The following is an 18522-nucleotide window of genomic DNA, read 5'->3' as shown; positions in this document are numbered from 1 at the left end:
AAAAAAAGAAACCTTACTAGAGCATAATCTCCCAAAACTGGTTTTCCAAATGCCAACTTTTCTTCCTTTACCATCAAACTTACATTCTGGAGGCAGGTTAATTGTCTTAAAACATGGGGCTTTGAAATTGCTTAAGGAGTGGAATAATATATAAAACTAGCACTTCTACCTTCCAAAGTTTGAACTGAGATTTCAGGCCCATGAGTTTAGCTTAGACAAGGTTTCTTTTCATTAATTTACAAAAATTAAAACCTAAGAATATTCCTCGTATACTATGATATATTATTTCTAAGATTTTTAAATAGTGTTTCAGTGGCCTAATCTCACCTGTTAACTAACATATGGCTAGTCACTGAAGCTCATATCCCACTTCCTGTATAAGACCTCCTCTGACTGACTCAGCAAATCTATTCTGAGCTCTCATTCCTCAGGGCATTTTCCTTTGACATTTGCTCTATTACGATGTCAGTTCTTTCACTTCTTGTGACCAGACATCAAGTTTCATTCATACTTTCACTGTCAGAAATATTTAACATCATACCTTGCCCATGCCAGTGTTCATGATATTTTTGTTAAAATGCTGCATAAGAGGGAATTTTTCCTGAGATTTACTGGCTGACCACCCTATTACTTTACCAACTTTCCTAGTTAAAACTATGAACAAACAAAATTAATGTAAAACAAAAGGCAACGTTTTGGGAGTTAGCAAAAATATTTGTCAGTATATGTAGGGTACAGATCTCAAGCTGCCAAATGTGGCTGGTAAGAAACAGGCTACCGGTATATTTTTTAAAGGATTTCTTCCCAATCTCAAATCTTATCTTGCAAAATGAAGGTCTCCTTTTGAATTTCTATTTATAATCTCTGAATTGTATTTAAATAACATGGTTGTGGGTCCTCCCTGGGGGAGCAAGTGGTTAAAGTGCAGCACTATGAAACTAGCTGCAGCTGCTTTAGTACAAGTTTGATTCCCAGCCAAGGAGGTGACCCACATGGTGCAGCAGACCTCTCCTGTCTCACCCATTGCTCCCCTCAGCAATGTACTTCATCAGCCTTCCTGTTCTGCTCCCCACTTTGTGGTGAATCATCTCACTACCCTCTGCACCTCTGGCCTGTACCCCAGTTCTATATGCACAAGTAAATAAATCTTTAAAAAATAAATAACATGGTTGTGCATAGTACCTACAGTTTAGTTAGCTGAACAAGCTGATGAATAAGTCCAGCCTTCAGGGAAATTACAACAGGATTAAAATTGTTTACTGTTGGAAAAATAATGAACAACCATATACCAGAGACATGTTGTGGGGGTGGAGCGGGGAGGGAAATGCACGGGATTATGGGGATGGCACATGGGTGACTTGGTGATGGGAAACCCGCGGGGATTACAGTTGAGATGGAAAAAAAATGTACAAAATGGTGTAAAAATAAACTTTTGTAATAAAAAGGTAAAAAAAAATTGTTTACTGTTGGAAAAACAAGCTATATTGTAACCCATAGCTCTAGTGTTTGGAATTTATCAAAGTGCACATAGTATGGCTTAGAACTTTCCCTAAACCTTGGCTAAAACAAAGCTCAGTGTCAACCTATGCCTTCATGAACCAAAAATAGTTTCAGATGTTTTAATAAAATGCTTAGATTAGATAGCAGTCTTCTAATTATTTCCAGATGGCAGGATAAGGATTTATCTTGAAATTCTTCTGAATAAAATGAAAATACGAGCAAAAGTCTTTCATCTGGTTTAAAAACAGCCCTTGTGAATTACCATTTCATCCAGGTTCCTCGTCCTCTCCCACTTGCTACAACATTTTCTACTGGCATTTCCATTTTCTATTCCTGATGCTACTGGAGGAAAAGGTGCTGGAACAAGAAATAATGAAGAATGATAGATGAGGCTAGGTAAAGAGAGCTGAGGTTAGACTAGACAATAAGGAAAAGCAAGAGCAACTTAAGATAAAATTTATCCAGAATGAAAGTAGAAAAGATTCTTGGTGAGGCTCACAAGTAAATGCTGGAATGGAGCAAATGGAAGGCTCACAGTTCTTCAGCCAGTCACTAGGCTTGCAAGGTTGAGTTCCCTTGGTTAAGTGCCATGATGCCTTTTATTTCCGTTCAAGGGTTTTCAACACTAAGATCCCTCTTGTGATTCAGGACCCAAAACTGTGCAAAAGTGAGCAAACTCAGCCACTGCTTCACTGAGCTTGGAAACTATTAAGGGAGGTAACGTGTACATAAAACAGGATGAGATAACCTTTAGAATGCAAGTTTCAATTAGGGCAGACATTCACTACAAGCTTGGTGCAGGCAACAACAGTTAACATTTATCATAATATAAGAGTGAATAGCAGTTCCAGTAAGATCAAGATAAGGGACCAGCCTGTGGCACTCTGCTGGGCTTGAAAGAGGAAACCCAGGAAGCCAGAGAGGAAGGGAAGGCCAGGATTGCACTTGCAAGTGTCATTTCTAAATGCTTGACTTTTCTCTCATACCCAGTGGAGTTGGAGTAAGATTGTACTGTTGCTGTTATATTAGGAAAATTAATCTCTACTTGCACTTGAGAGCAGTAATGAGGGACTGATACTGGGAAATAACATGAAGATTCTAAAGGCATCTTGCAATAAACAGCCTAAAAAAATGGTAAAATCTAGAGCATTTCACCAGCCCCTGCATATTCTAAACACAATGTCAGAATGTCAGCTTGGTTCAGAGTATTCAGTAGAGTATAAAACAGTCTAAATGGACTTTTGTATTTATCTGCAAAGTTGCATCTTCTCCATTATATGCTTTTATCATTTTTTGTTCTTTGTTTTGTTTTATTTATTTTTGTGTGAGGCTAGGGTGGGCGGGCATCCTTACAATACACATCCTTATTGTAACCTCACAATGTTCTTTGAAATTTGAATGATGGTAATAATAGTAATAATAGCTCACAGACTGGTCAGACACTGCTGTAAATGTTTCAGGTATGAAAACACATTTATCCTCATAGCATTTCTGGAAGTGGATGTAATAGAAATGAGAAAACAGATTCAGAGTTTAGGCAACTTGCGTGTGGTCACACAGCTTGGGAGGTGGCTCCAGATTGACCTCCAAATTTGTTTTCACTTGAGGTTTTGTTTTCCTATCAGTTTTCTTATTTTAGTACCTATTTCTAATATCTGTAATATCAGTCTCTAAGAATGCTGCTTTGCCTTTAAAATAATGACGTGCACTCACCAACCTCCATTTCTCAAATGTACTGGGAGAAGCTATGATGAACAGAAAAGGTTGAAAATCTATCCTTGGGTGAGCATCAGGTGTTTACAGGTGGCCAGGTCCCTCATTCAGCAAATGATGGCGGAGATTTAGACCTGACCACACCTGGCTTCTTCACTCCTCTCCCTTGCTCTTTCGTGTTCCTAACTGGACAAGTATAGGACTTAACTTCCTCAAAGATCCAACTGAAGAATGCTACTACACTTAATTTCATTTTTAAGTTGGGCACAGTTTCAGTTATCAGTTTTGTTGGGTCTAAAGCAGCATCTGAATTTCTGGAACTTGAAGAAAGCGTACAGTAGTAGAGCCCTGGGAATTTCACTAGACACCCCCTCCAAGGTTGGATGCTGATCTTTGATAGAGTTATTCATTTTTAGAAGCTGATACCTGGCACTATAGTAGATGCTGGGCTCAAAATGTTTCCTGGCCTGAAGAATGCAATGATTAGCAACTATTGTTTATTGCCTAATTATAAATAAACTGAAATAGAGGGTCAGTCACATTCAGTGTTTCTATGTTCTCCAAAATTATGTAATACTTTGTTAAAGGACAAACTAGAAGACAAATACATTTCACATATATACACATATTTATTTTTGCTGACAACCAAAAATTAAAAATTAGTCTACTTTGGCTACATATTGATCACTGTTTTATACTCCCAGCTATGATTTTGCAGCAAAAATCATCAAAATTACCAGCTAAAATCTGAGAACACATCTTTGCTTTGCAAACCAAGATCTTGATGACCTATCTTGCCTTACCAGTTTATCCATTCATGGCAGACCTCAGAAATCAATAGCAGGAAGTGAATTACATCTTTTACCTTTCTTATTACAGATAAAGGCTCCTGCACTTTTTTCAGAATTCCCATACTACTTGCCAAACTTGGGCCCACTGTCTTTCTCCGGACCTACCTTATTCTATTTCTTTCAGCAGAAAGCTCTTTCTCCTTCACAGAGACAACTGCTTGGTATGCCATGTGGTAATATGACATCATCCCATCTAAACTTCAGATTTATCCTTTCCTATTCTTGTTCTATAATAATTTTTTTTAAAAAAACTTATTGTCGTTACCTTCTGCTCCTTTTGAAAGTTTAAGCACATTCTAGAATTTGCTTTTCCTGGCAGCAGTCCACACTGGTTTCTATTAATTACACAGTCATGGAAGTTTACTCCTGTACATTGAGGTTCTCTTCTAATCATATTGACACACTGTTCTAACCACATCGCAAACTTAATATATATCAGATGTGGTTCTAGATGTACTCACATATGTAATCTCAAATAATGTAATAAGTAAAATGACTTGCAGCATTGAGAGGCTTTATAAAGAAGCCTTTGCCTCCAGAAAGCTAACAAAGAACCAGGAATGTTGTCTAAGATCCAACAACAAATTAGGAGGAGTAGGACGGAAATATTAGAATTCCAGATTTTCAGAGACTAATGTTTATTCTTGGCTTAATATGTCTCTTTCTATTGTTTTTCATGTTATTCCACTTCTTAGTGAGTCCCTAGAATGTAACTGAAAGTATCTGAGAACTGTACACTGAGCTAACGAACTCTTGAATACAACTGAAATGTGCTACGTATTAAGGACACAGGGTTAATAAAATCTGGTCTCTGACTTTGGAAGAATGGAGTCGGTGGAAAATTGGTCAGAACACATATTAAAAAAGGAAACATGCTAACTGGAGTTATAAGAACACTGAGGAATCTCTTCCACTATCTGGAAGAATCAGGGAAACTTCCAAGTGGGAATAGCAGCTCTTGCAGTCTGTGTACCCCAGTGGGTATTTGCTGGAAAAATAGATTGAATTCATCTTTGCTCTTGGTTGTTTCACAAGATCCTTTTCCTATGATTTTTCTTAATCTTCTCAGTTAAAGTGTGCCTATTGTCTTTAATATATTTGATATTCTTACTTATATGCTTTAACTTTGATTCTCATCCCGAGGTTTAAAAATTCACCAGAATGTGAGGTTATCTGCCAAAAGGAAGTAAAAATTAATTTATGCCTTCAGAAGCAAACAAAAACATTATATAAAGCCCCATGTGGTATCCACAAATGTGACAGATGGAAATAATTTCTGTTCAAGCTAGAACAGTTTTAGGACTTTCTTCCCAGTAGAGACATTTTAAACTTTTAGGATACGATTTTAAATCAATATCATTATCAGTATTGAAGGAGCAATGCCTATGGGTGACTAATAGTTCAATCACATTAAAGTTTAAAAAATAAGAAAGAACAGAAGTCATTTTTTTTTAATGTATAGCATAATGGATTTGCATGTGGGACACTGTACTCAGAGAAAGGGGTTTGTATCTCAGTTTCATAGCTGTGTACCCTTGTGCAGTTGCTTAAAACTCTTACCTCAGTTCCTCTACCTGTAAGATGACAAAAGCCTTCCTTAATAAGGCACACTAAGAGGTGGAAGACACACCCCAGCTGGTGGTAGGGGCTTCTACATACTGCTTTATAACCACACTTGAACAACTGACTCGACCACTGGAGCCTCAATTTCCTCATCTGCAAAAGAGGATAGTAGAGGTACCTGTCTGATTGCCAGAAGCAGAGAAAGTAATGAATACACAGCTTAGCTTGGTGTATGGAAATTAACTGTCAGATGTATCTGATTATAAGATCTTTTTAAGGATAAAATGAAATGATATACTAAAAATACATACTGTAGTTTTGATTTAAAAAAAAAAAACTTTCAATGGGTTCCTATCAGTGAAACACTTTTAAAAAAGATTTATTTACTTATGTATACAAGAACTGGGGTGTAGGACAGAGATGTGAGAGGTAAGAGGATTAACCAGACAGACTGGGGAGCGGAACAGGCAGAGCTACTGAATACATTGCTGAGGGGAGCAGCAAGTGAGACAGGAGAGGTCTGCTGCGCCATGTAGGTCACCTCCCTGACCAGGGATAATGGAACTCCTGCAGCCAGTGGCTGAGAATAGCTTGATAGTGCTGTGTTTTCAACCCCTGCACCATCAGGGAGGCCTGCTACAGTGTTGATTTTACACATATTCGCAATAAGCAATAGCTATTATTATTAACACTTTCATTGCTCAGCTAGACAAATTAAATATATATTTTAACATTAAATAATTAATTGTGGCTCACTGTATAAGGACAGAAAATTATGATTGCAAATTTGTATTGGGATTTAGAGTCAAAGCTAACTGAAGAGAGTCTATGTAATTTAGTGGCAGAAGCTTTAATATTATGATAGTATAAGAAGAGTTGAGTTTATATGAACCAGATAATTGGGAAATATATTAGTCAAAGACTAAAGCATGCCTTTCATTTTAATATATTCTATTTCTTCAGATTTGGAGACTTGTGGCAAACATAGCAATAATAAAAACAAGGTAGGAAAACTCAAGCCAGTTTACTGTGTGTTTTCCTTATCTTCATCATACAGTTGAATCAAATAAATGTGTAATCTGATTAATTCTGCAAGCACTATTCTGTTTCAATTGAGATGCTTGAACAGAAAATGGACTGAAAACAGAGAAATGTGGGACTATTAGACATGGGCATAGAGAAGATACAATAGAAAGTGAAAGTGGCAATATATCAATCTTGTGACAAGAAGGTTGAGCTGTGACTTTAGTGTATTCTGAAGGTATTTGTTTGTCTGCCTTGGAAGGAATGGTTTCTTAATATTCAAAACACCATAATGAAGTTCTATACACTAATATGCAGTATTTAAACATACATCATATAGCTGTATATTGATAAGAATGCTGGAACTAAAATGAAACTGTTTTGGTTGATTAGCAGAATGATACTCAAACCATTATATATAAAATACACTTGCTGGTCAAGTATATCCTAAGCAGGCAGAAAATACTAGGAATGGAAAATGCACTGGGAAATCTATACAGTTCCTGTACTGATGCTTTCAAATCCTGCCACTCTGACAAAGGGCAAAACATGAGCTTAACCCAATTCTGAGCTCTGTAAGAAAGACAGGGACAACTGTTCTCCAAGGACAAAAACCATGCAGTCCTTGGAACACAGAAGTCTTGAGGAGGCCAAATAATGGATCCCTAATGGGCTGTTAGAAAACCCCTGCTGAGCATGGGAAATATTTTCTGCAGGAACAGAAGAAATCAGAAGCCTATTTTCCCCAAGGTAGAGTTAAGTTTCCTGCCCTGCACCCCAATTCTTCAAATTTTCACAAGGTCTTCCAAGGATGATATACACTCCCTGTTCCCACATTCCTGCCAGAAAGCCATCTTGAACCTGTCTCTGCAGGAGAACATATATGGTAACTCCACTTAGTCATATGGTGACTGTGTTTTGGAAAATAACTACAGGCAGAGCTCTAAAAGTGAACCTGACATACCCTGCGCTCTTATCAGGCTGAGAATTAGAAGCAAGGAGACAACGATGGCTAAGAAGCACCCTAGGCCCAATGGCAGAAGTATCCAAGGGGCACCTAGAAGGTGAAAAGGAGAGCTGACCTTAGGTGGCGGACTGAAGGGGAGGTAGTAAGCAGTAGGGGTTACATAAAGGGATACTCAAACTGTCTTCAAATAGGGGAGTTGGAGAGGCAGAGAGGCATTCCCTCAGAGAAAAGAGAGGGAAGATGAACCACAAATGCAGCACAAATTGACTTCCATGGATTCAGATTGATGGAGGGTTTAGAATTAAGAAGCTTCACTTTTTATCAGCAAACCCCAAGTTAGCATTATGGTTCCCCCCTCGCCCCCCGCCCCAGCCCTTCTGGCTTACTTAGTGTCCTCCAGAAAGTAATTCCTGATCAGAAAATAGTTGATGAGCAAGTACTGTTTAAAAGGTCACTTTAGGATTTATTCAGATTTAAATGGTATAAAGCTGACTAAAACAGTCTTACTCAGATCAAAGTAAATATTAGCTAAATGGTGACTTTTTAATTATGATGAACTCCAGAAAGAAAGCAAAAAGTTTTATCCTGAATCTTTCCCAAGACAACTGCCAGAAGTTCAAATTAGTCATCTGGATACTTTGAGGGAAAGTCTGAAAACTGAGAAGGAAGAGCAAAAACTTAGAAATGAGATGGAAACCAGGGTTTGTTGAATTCTGATTATATTTTAGGAACTTGATATATATTATCATATTTAATTTTCAGGAAAATTCTGTGATGGAGGAAAAAACTATTTCTTTGAGGTTTAGAGAAGGTAAGAAGTTTGCTCCGTGCCACACAGGTTAGAGGTAGAAGAACAATGTCTCAAATTCAGACTGTTTAACTTAAAGAGCATTTATCCTCCAATCACACCACACATGAACAGAAATAGGACTAGGGGAAGGAGACAGAATTGGAAATGTTGAAGGAAAACAAGGATATGAGGGGGTGAAAGAAGAGTTTATAATCATGAATTTAGAATGCAGTGAGGAAAAAATATGTTATTTAAAGAAAGAAAAAAGTATGTTAAAGAAAGAAATCATATGCATCTTTGAATCGCAAAGCATGCCTCCCGCCTTCATAACTTGCAGTTGTTGTGTTGATGATGTCGGTTTTTGGAATTGCTGGGTCCAGAGCCTGGATCCTTGCGTTCACTCTGGGGAAGGTTTCACCAGAGCTTCCCTTTCAGCAGTATGTGGTGAGTTCCCAGGTGAGCTTCTCCATGCCACAGAGACCTTAGTTATATACAAAAGGGCAAGTTTATTATAAAAAGGGGAGAAGAACAAAGGGCACTTGCACCTAGAACACTGCCCATGTAGGGCCAGGTTTGCTAAGAGTGAGGCCGGCAAGGCCACAGGAGGGTGGCCTTGAGGAGAGCTGCTTCTGCTGAGGGCGGTCAGTGCAGAGAAGCCGGGCCTGGGACAGATCTCAGTTCCTATAGTTGGATTAATGGCTATATTAATTAACTATAGTAACTACCCCTCATTTCTACCCTCATTTCCAGCTCGTAGCATTGTGTGAGCCAGGTTCCTGCTCTTGTGGACCCTCGTTTCTACATTTTCTATCTTGATTCTCCATCATTGACAGGGTGAGTTCAATTATGTTTTATAGGAAAGTATTTCTATAAATGTATCAAAACCACGCATGAACATAACCAACTTGTTCAAAGCTAACCCACATGACCCAATGCATAGACAACCTCTAATTCCAGAAAGAAAATGAGGTGGTATCACTCAATCTATTTAGTTCCTTACGAGTCTTGTTATTTTGAGACATAATTTTTGGTATTTTATCTTTTCATCACTATAGATTTGATCATCTCTAAAAGTAAGCAAAAATAAGATAACACTATTAAAACACCCTAAAATGATTGATAATATCTCTAAATTCAGTTTAAAGATTTTTATCTTTTCCTCTAAAGTGTCATGTGAGCAGTATAAACTAAGGAAATGTTGGCCAAAGATTTTTTATTTGTTACTGATGTTTATATAAAAGTTTTTTCTTTCTTGCCAGTTGGTACATTGGCAGCATGTACTTTTTATTTTAATTAATTTAACATGGTGATTTGACAAACCAATTGTGCATTGAAATAAAGAAATGCTTACTAAACAGTCCATTTAATATAAAGTATTATTTAATCACAGGGAGATATTTTCATTCCCAAAACTCCCAAATAAATGATCAATTTTAAGTGACCTTACAAGTTAGGCTCTTGTTAGTTAGGCTCATTCCCAAAACTCCCAAATAAATGATCAATTTTAAGTGACCTTACAAGTTAGGCTCTTGTTAGTTAGGCTCATTCCCAAAACTCACATTACTTTGTTGGTGCATGAAGATCAATTGAAGAGTTGCAAACTATGAATTTATAGTTTGAATCAGTTAAACAATAAAATTCCTTTTGTAAAATGCAGATAATTTTATCTCCCACCAATGCAGCTTGTAGTAACTTCATTTTAACAACTTCAGAAAGCCAACTGACTAGACAGCTAAATAGAGCAATGTAATAAAAACACTCATATGAATTTTTAAAATAGTTGGTTAAAGGTCAGAATGTCTGCTACAAAGGAAACCATCCCATTATTATTCTAACCAGACACAGCCTTCCTGAGTGCTGGGCAGGCTTCTCCCTGGGCTTTCTCTCCCGAGTAGGTCTTCTGGGATGAGACAGTTCCCAGATGTAGGAATTCATAATCCATAACAGTCAAAACATTTGGGCAGACACATGAAAGAGAATATAAGTGTTATACTATCAGAGGGCGAATAATTAAGATCATTCCAATAGTTCAAAAGCAACATGAAAAACCAAGCAAAACCAGTATCCGAAAAAGAAACTAGCACCAACATGTCTTGGCACATGGGGAGAATGGAAAACCAGAAGAATTCAGTAATGGTGTTTAGTCTAGTAACAAGGGTCTAATGGGTGAGCTTGTTTGAAATGCAACTTCTGGGCCCATTTTCACCTATTGAACTAGAAAGTCAGAGGGCGGCCCAGCAATCACATTATCAAGCCCTCCAGGTGATTCTTAATTCCTATTAAAGTTTGAGAGTCAACAAAAGGAGGAATTTCCTTAATGCATCCAGCCTCTACTCAGCGAAAGAGGGGAGGAGATTGTTCACTTTATTTCTTCTGAAACGAGACTAGGGCCCTCCCTGGTGGTACAAAGGGTTAAAGCACAGCACAGCACAGCACAGCACTATGAAGCTATGGGCAGACACTGCAGCCCGAGCCATCCTTGGCCAGGGAAGTGACCCACATGGCACAGCAGACCTCTTCTGTCTCACCCACCGCTCTCATCAGCAGTGGTTTTCAGTGGAACTAACTATTCTGTTCTCCACTCTGGTGAATCCTCTCACCACCACCCTCACATATCTGGCCTGTACCCCAGTTCTTGTCTGCATAAATGAATAATTAAAAATATAGATAAAACCAGACTATTTGCAGGTATGGATGGAGGCATAAAAAGGAAGGCTATTATTAGAGAAATATGGTTTGAGCCAACAATGTCCTGCAATTTTGTTGGATTAGGGGTACTCCTTGTAGTGGTTATGGTCTAGTTATGAAAGATAGAAGAAATAAGTAGGAGGGAAATAAGCACAGGATTCAGGGGGCCCCTCATTGAGATCATGTGTCCTGTGTGCTCCCTATTCTTGCAATTGTTTTAAAAGAGGACAGTATCTCTTATCACATATTTGTTCTGTTCTTCATTCACAATGAAGACTAAAAGTTTCCACTGGCATTGGATACCCAAGACCAAAGGATGATGGGACCTACCCTCTAGAGAAGCTCACATACTAGAATAACACATTTTAAATAAAAGTGTTGAATGAAGTAGCACACTCAAAGTTGTTTGCAGCAAAATGGAATCGACAAACCAACCATCAACCTCAATTAACAATTCTTTCTCATTTAGAAGGAAAAAGTAAGGATCTTCTTTCAAGAAAAAATAGGGGTATAGAATGTACTCTGAAAGCTTAGATGTCTACCTATTTCTGCTTGAAATGTTTTGCTATGGCTTGATCTTGCTTATTATCAGCATTCTAGTACAATCTGTGACCCATAAGTAGGGCCCTGTGTTCTATAGCTTGGCATGGTACAAAGAAATATGCAGCAGAAACAGAATTAGATACTCAAACTCATGAACTTGGCTCAATAAATTGAAAAGTATAACTCCAATCCTCTTTTGTTCTTCAGCAGTTTATAAATCTCAATTTCCCATCTGGATAGAAAGGAGTAACTCAGATGACTTACAACTAAGTCATCCAAGTCCCCCAAGTGTTCATTAATGCCTCCGGGTAGTACACTGAAGCATTTTTGTCTTGCAAAGTTATGAAGCTATATAGCTCCCCCCTTTTTTTACATAGACTTTCAGTAGTTTCCATTTCTGAAGGCTCACTACATGCAACCAGATGAAATAAATTTCAAGTCATCATTATTAATAAAGCTCAAAACTAAAATAATTCATAACCATCCCTAACATTTACTTTGTTCTTGTAGGTAGCAGGCACTGTGCTTAGTGGTTTACGTTCACCAATGAATCCTCTGACCACCCTAAAAGGGCCAGGTGGTGGTCATGAGGCTGCTAATCAACATTCCAATTCTCTTTCCAGACCCACAAGTTCATAGTGTGATTGTGTTTCCCCAATCCTATAAATAATGCAGAAAGAGGCAACTTGCCTTGACAAGTCAAGTGTGAATGAAAAGGCACACATTTCCTGGCAAAATCTTTCCAGGGCCAGTTTGTGATTTGCCATGATCCCTTCTCCTGGTCATGGTAATCAAAGACAGATAGTTAAAAGTCAATCACCCCAGGTTCTTAAGCAAGGATGACACAGAGAGCCATTTGTCAACCCACAACAGACTGGAGTGAGTAAAAAAATACATCTTGGTAATTCTAAGTCACTGAGAGACCTAGGGTTGTTTGTTACTTCATATGACCTATTCTGGCTGGTACAGATGGAAGGCACTACTATTATTCCACTGTCATAAAGAAAAACTGAGCATCACAGAGGTTAGAAAATACCTACCAAAATACAGAAATGTCTTTTTGCTCAGTGTCTGATCCTTCAGCTTCAGGAGTCAAAGGAAATGTATTAGCTGACCCCTCAAAGATTTCCTTTCATTGCTCCAGTTTGTTATCTCACCAAACTGTTAGGTGATAACATTATATGACTAGTAATTGCTCAGAGGTCACCCTCATTTAGAGAGATTAAGCATGTTGCCCACTGTGACTCAGTCGGGATGTGACCAAAGAAGGATTCAAACTAAATTTTGTGATTTTATCACAAGCTACTTTGCTTTTATGGCTAAATAGATCATGAAAAGACTAAACATTCTGACCCTTAAAAGCTATAAACTTGAAGGAATAAAAACGTGAATGTATAGCTTAAATTACTACTTCAAGGGTAGCGCCATTAAAGGTCAGAACTTTTTGTCTATTTTCAAAAATGGGTTAAAGATTAGAAGATCTAAAGCCATAAAACTCCCTGAAGAAAACCCAGGCGATAGGTCAGTTTCTTGACATTGGTTTGGTGATGAGTTTTGCCAAAAGCAAAGGCAAAAAATAGATAAGTGGAACTACATCCAATGAAAAGGCTTCTGCACAGCAAAGACAATCAACAAAAAGAAAAGACAAACTACTAAAAGGGAAAAAACATTTGCAAATCATATATCTTTCAGGTGTTCATATCCAAAATATATGAGGAACTCTGAAAGCCTGTGAAAGCCAAGATCTCTCCTTAGAAAGCATATGAACAACAATGAACTGACCATAAAACACAATCTTGCCACCAGATAAACATGGTTAGTGCTGTTACATAAGCAAAGCTCCAGTGAGGTCTGGAAAGTGTGAACACAACTTTCTTTCCCCATCCAGTTCTTGTTTGGGGCTTGGACTTTAGAAACGAGATACCCTAGTAAACAGGCTTGCAGATATGATGTGCAAATCAAGAGCAACCAAATTAGAGTGAAGACTTTGGGGTTACAGATGCTTTAGTCTTGTGACATTTAGCTACTTTTTTTTTTTTTTTTCCATTTTGGGTGTCTGCTGCCTTCCTGGTTGTGCTGGATTCTCAATAGGTTTGCAAATATCCAGTGATTGTAAAGTTATTACATTGGATCAGCCTTTGTATGCAAAAAAATAATCTTTTCTAAATTTATTCTATCTGCACTTTCATAGAGAACCCTTTCCATTTGTTTAGGGGCTACCAACAAATTTAAATATCTTCATCTGAACGATTCTTGCCATGTGAACCTGAGTCAATTTGAACTAAGTAGAGAAGACAGTTTATGATACTTTTCAGCACACTTTAAAAAAAACCCATTTGACTCAATTTTTTATTGCCTTTTATTAAAATAAGCTGTTGGAGTATTTCAATGCCAAAAATAAGTTATTTGAGGGATATTCATGTCTTTCATTTCTGATTTCATTTGTTTTCATTACTTCAATAATTTACTAAGCATTCCCTGTAGAATAAGCACTTTGCCAGGGGATCAGAGGTAACATGATGAACAATTTGTACTTGAACCTTACTTTCTCAAACCTTGCTACTGGGTGGAGAAGGCAGACATTGAACAAATAATTACATGTATGACATGTTCTTTTTAAGGAAAAAATAAACGGGCATTGCAGTGGCTACCAAATGGATCTATCTTAGTCTGACCAGTTTGAGGAATGAATTTTAATCTGAGACAGTGCAGAAAATGGAGATGATAACATGAGACACAACTGAAAAAATGGATACTCAGCCGAAAGAAATAAAGAGTAATATGTCTTGGGCAAAGGTGTGAATGAGAAGAAAGACAGCAGAGAGAAGAGAGTCAGAGTTGCATTAATATACAACTACTTCAACCATATAGAAAGGGGCAGGATCTTTAAATCTTTACATTAGAATCAAATACTAGCCGATAACTATGATTTCAGAACTAATTCCTTTTCCCTTACAGTAGTATTTGTTTTATAACTTGAAGTAGAATCTCAGAGGCAATTTCTGTGGAATAATTGCTAAACTTATTTAATTACAAGAAAACAAGAAAAAAAATTCTGTTTCCAAAAAAAAAATCAATTCCTCTCTGGTCATCCAGGGGTTAAATCTCAGCACTATCACCACTATGGCCCGAGTTCAATCCCCAGCCAGGGAGCTGACCCACATGGTGCAACAGACTTGTCTCTTCTACTGCTCCCCTTAGTGGTATATGGCAGTAAATCTGCCCGTTCTGCACCCAACTCTGTCTCTGGTGAATCTTCTCATCCTGTGCACCTCTGGCCTACACCCCAGTTCTTCTACACAACATTAAAAATAAATAAATAAATGTAAATATGACATTTAAATGTAAAAAGAAAAGAAACAATATAATGTTCAGTATAGGAAACCACTTTGAAACCTGGAAAGAAACGGAAATTCAAAGTGTTGTTAACAGATTATTTCTATTTTAATTTTCAAATAAGTTGTTTCAATTTTTTTACTGAAAAAGTTGAACACTACATGACTTTTTGTACATATGCAAACAGCAGTGTAACTCACTTATACATCAGATTTGCAATTTTTTTTAGGTAAGAAGGGTTCAACCTCAAAAGGAATTTTGGGCAGGAGGGGAGATAAGTTCTCGCAATACTTAAATAGAGGTCATGTGCAAGGGAGAGTGGGCAAATTTATCATAATGTCATAAACTATGAAAGTGGATCTTAAAGGAAACCCAATGCCTTTCGATTGAAAGCTATACCCTGTTAAGGAATGTCTAGTTCTCTTATTTCTAAATATTAATATGCAATTCTCTTTACCCAGAACTAATTTCCTCACCAAAGAATGATACAATTCATTAATAATGCAACCTACTGTTGACAATCAAGCACCAAGAATTGAGACTATGTTAACGGTTATCCTTTCAAGTTCCAATTTGGTCTTTCACTCTCCAGCATGTAGAGTGTGCTGTGAGTGGGAGAGTTTTCTTCTCTCTTTTCTGTTTGTCCTCCAGACTTGACAACTATTATGACCTTTTCAGCTAAACCTTACTTCTTTCCATTCTGCACAATCCTTAACACCCTGGCTTCTCCCCTCCACAGTAATACCGTTCTCTGCTCTCTTAGTTGGCACTCACAAGTCCTTCTATTCCACTGAATTTGATTCTGGATGGGGTGGATGGAATGAGATTTCAGTTTTCATGGACAGATTATTTAAAATAAATAAAATCTTTTATGCTTCCCTAATAATTTCCCTTCTATGAGTTAACAAATCAAAGAAAAAGAAGTCTCTGACTCTTCCTTTCTAGAGTTTGGAAGTTCACTATATCACTCACACCAGAAAAAACAGCATATACAAACAAGGAAATATATACAATACATATATGTGTTGCTGACTTGGTTATTATAAACCTCTCCACTAAGTGATAAGTTCTAAGGGAACAATGATATTTACAAATTCCAAGGATAGTGCCTGAAGTACTGTATACTCTCCAACAATGTTTATTGAACAGAGGTGGTTTCTAGGAAATTGCTTCCACTAAGTGATATTACACCTGTCAGTTCTCTGTGCTCATAAAGCTGCAAATGCAAGAGATAGAATGAATGTACAATATTCCATACACTGTACATTCTACTACACTGGACTGTTCTTTGTACATGTAAATAATGAGTGCTTGCAAATACCATTAATAAAAATTCACCGCTTTTAATGAAATTAGTCATTTGGAAATTAAATTAATAAAACTTTGGTAATACAACTTAGAATTCTTTTTTCTTCCAAGGTTTCACCGTGGTTCATAGGCTGAACATTCTATAGAGAGTCATTTTTTTATTTCGACATTTTAAATATCATAATTTACTGTCATTTTTATTATGGCTTTTCATTTGGAAGCAGTTGGAAGTAGGCTCTTTTTTGTTGTTGCCCTCTTAGTAGTAAATTAAGTTTCACAATTATTTCACCCTAACTACAGTTGAGATTCTTCAAGTACAAAATATATAATGAAAGAGAACAGAAATTAGTCCCTAACTCATACTCACCACTTAGTACTTATCACAAAGATTCTACTTAGAATAGGGAAGATATTCTAGACAAATGGCATTCAGAAGTTCTAAGGTAGCAAGAAGTTTGTTCCAGGGACAGAAAGCCAAAGTGCCTGGGATATCAACAGTGGAGGGGTCAATATCAGAACAGAGGCTGACCATTAGCTGGACCCAGAATTGTGGAGTTTAAGTATGTTTCAGTAGACTAATTATACTGTCTGACAGGCACACTCACTGTGGCTGTTTTGAGGATAATAAATCTCAAGATATCAAGAAGTAGATCAAGTGAGAGAAGTTAGTGAGCTGAACTATCATTGAGACAGGAGATGCCAAAGAGAACGGAACAGGCCACAGCATGTACTGATCTGTTCTATATAAGAGATGAACACCTTTCGAGTTCTTTGGCTGGGGGCTGCTACTTACTAGGACTGAGAAGAGGAAGATTTGTGCTGGGGAATAGTGGGCAACCAGAGTTCAGTGTGGGCTTGCCAAATTCAGATGCCTGTAAGCTATCAAAATGGAAATGTCATATAGGTACTGGCTATAAGAGGATGAGGTCACAGAGGACACCTGCATATCCCATTTTGATACCTCTTAGGCATCTCCATGACAAAGTTTTAACACAACTGAGATAGCCCAAAACAGAGGGCTTATAAGGTAGTTTCAGGACCAAGATCTGGTCTGGAAATATAAATCGGGGTTTTCAGTATCTGATGTGTAAAATATAGAAAGTGCTTTAGATTATTTATTTTATTTTAAAGACTACAGAGAAGAAATGCTAGTTTTTGATTCTGAAGTTCCCATCATGGGTTACTTTAGACAGTAAATTCTGAGAAAAAACTTACTCCAAAGAAATTAATAACATGCATGTTTTGAAGAAGACAGCTTGTAAGTATGTGTTCAGTGATCATTGAATCAATGAAACATCAAAGCTTTGGCTTAAAAAATGTGCATCTTTACATTAAAAAAGTGAATTGACAAAAGGAGACTTAAGAAATCATTTCTCTTCAATGATATGTTTCAGATTTTCACCTATTTTCCCAGGAGCCATGTATTTTTCCAAAAGTTGTTTTTCCACAAGTGCCTTTTCTTCCCCTTCCTATAAAGTCAAAAGTGCCCCTCCAGCCTTCCCTGTCCCCCCAAATCATGACTACTTCTTTGAGTAACATGTCTCTGTAAACTTCTGTATATAACTAATTAAATGTGTTTTTGTTTTTTCTTGATAATTTGCCTTTAGTCAGTTTAACTTGCAGGTTTCCAAAAACTGAACCAAAGAGGGTAGATAAAAAGTTGTTTTCTTCTCCAACAACCTCTTCTGTAATACTCCTGCAGAACCTAAGCTAGCAACAAGGAAACATCAGCCACTTAGCCTGGGAGACACCTTATATTAACTGGTCTTTCAAGATCAAGACTAAGAAAACATGTAGAATAAAGGAGACTAAAGAGACATTACCATTGAATCCAGCAAATGGTCTAGACTGGATCCTTTTGTTACCAATGACATTCTTGGGACAACTGGTAACACTTGAATCTGAGGAGTCTGAGGAGTCTGAGGAGTATATGGTAGTAATGTATTGGTGCTTACACTGCTGATGGAGCAAGTGGCTTTATTTATAAGAAATACACACTGAAGTACTTGCAGCTGAGGGCATCATGCTAACAAGTTATTTTCAGGTGGACTAGGAATTAAACTTTCTTTGCACTCACAAAATTCCTGTAAATAAAAATTTCTTAAAAATAACATGCTTTTTTACAATCCCAAACTTCAAGCTGTACTACAAAGCCATAATAATCAAAACTGCATGGTACTGGAATAGGAATAGACATACAGACCAGTGGATTTGAATAGAAAACCCAGATATAAACCCAC

At 37.3% G+C, this 18522-nt stretch overlaps 1 protein-coding gene across 1 annotated transcript in view; it reads right to left on the bottom strand.

The window, feature by feature from the left end:
• Positions 1–1814, bottom strand: part of TMEM200A (transmembrane protein 200A) — a 6110-nt gene extending 4296 nt beyond the window's left edge. Inside the window, exon 1 of the mRNA XM_004673846.2 lies at positions 1763–1814. Coding sequence (XP_004673903.2) covers positions 1763–1770 — 8 coding nt within the window. The 5' untranslated portion in view covers positions 1771–1814. The remainder of the gene's footprint in view (positions 1–1762) is intronic.
• Between the last annotated feature and the right edge of the window lie 16708 nt (positions 1815–18522).

The sequence above is a fragment of the Condylura cristata genome, unplaced genomic scaffold (assembly GCF_000260355.1).
Source record: "Condylura cristata isolate star-nosed mole 26May11 unplaced genomic scaffold, ConCri1.0 scaffold00001, whole genome shotgun sequence".
Taxonomy (NCBI): domain Eukaryota; kingdom Metazoa; phylum Chordata; class Mammalia; order Eulipotyphla; family Talpidae; genus Condylura; species Condylura cristata.
This window is presented reverse-complemented; position numbering and strand designations above follow the sequence as displayed.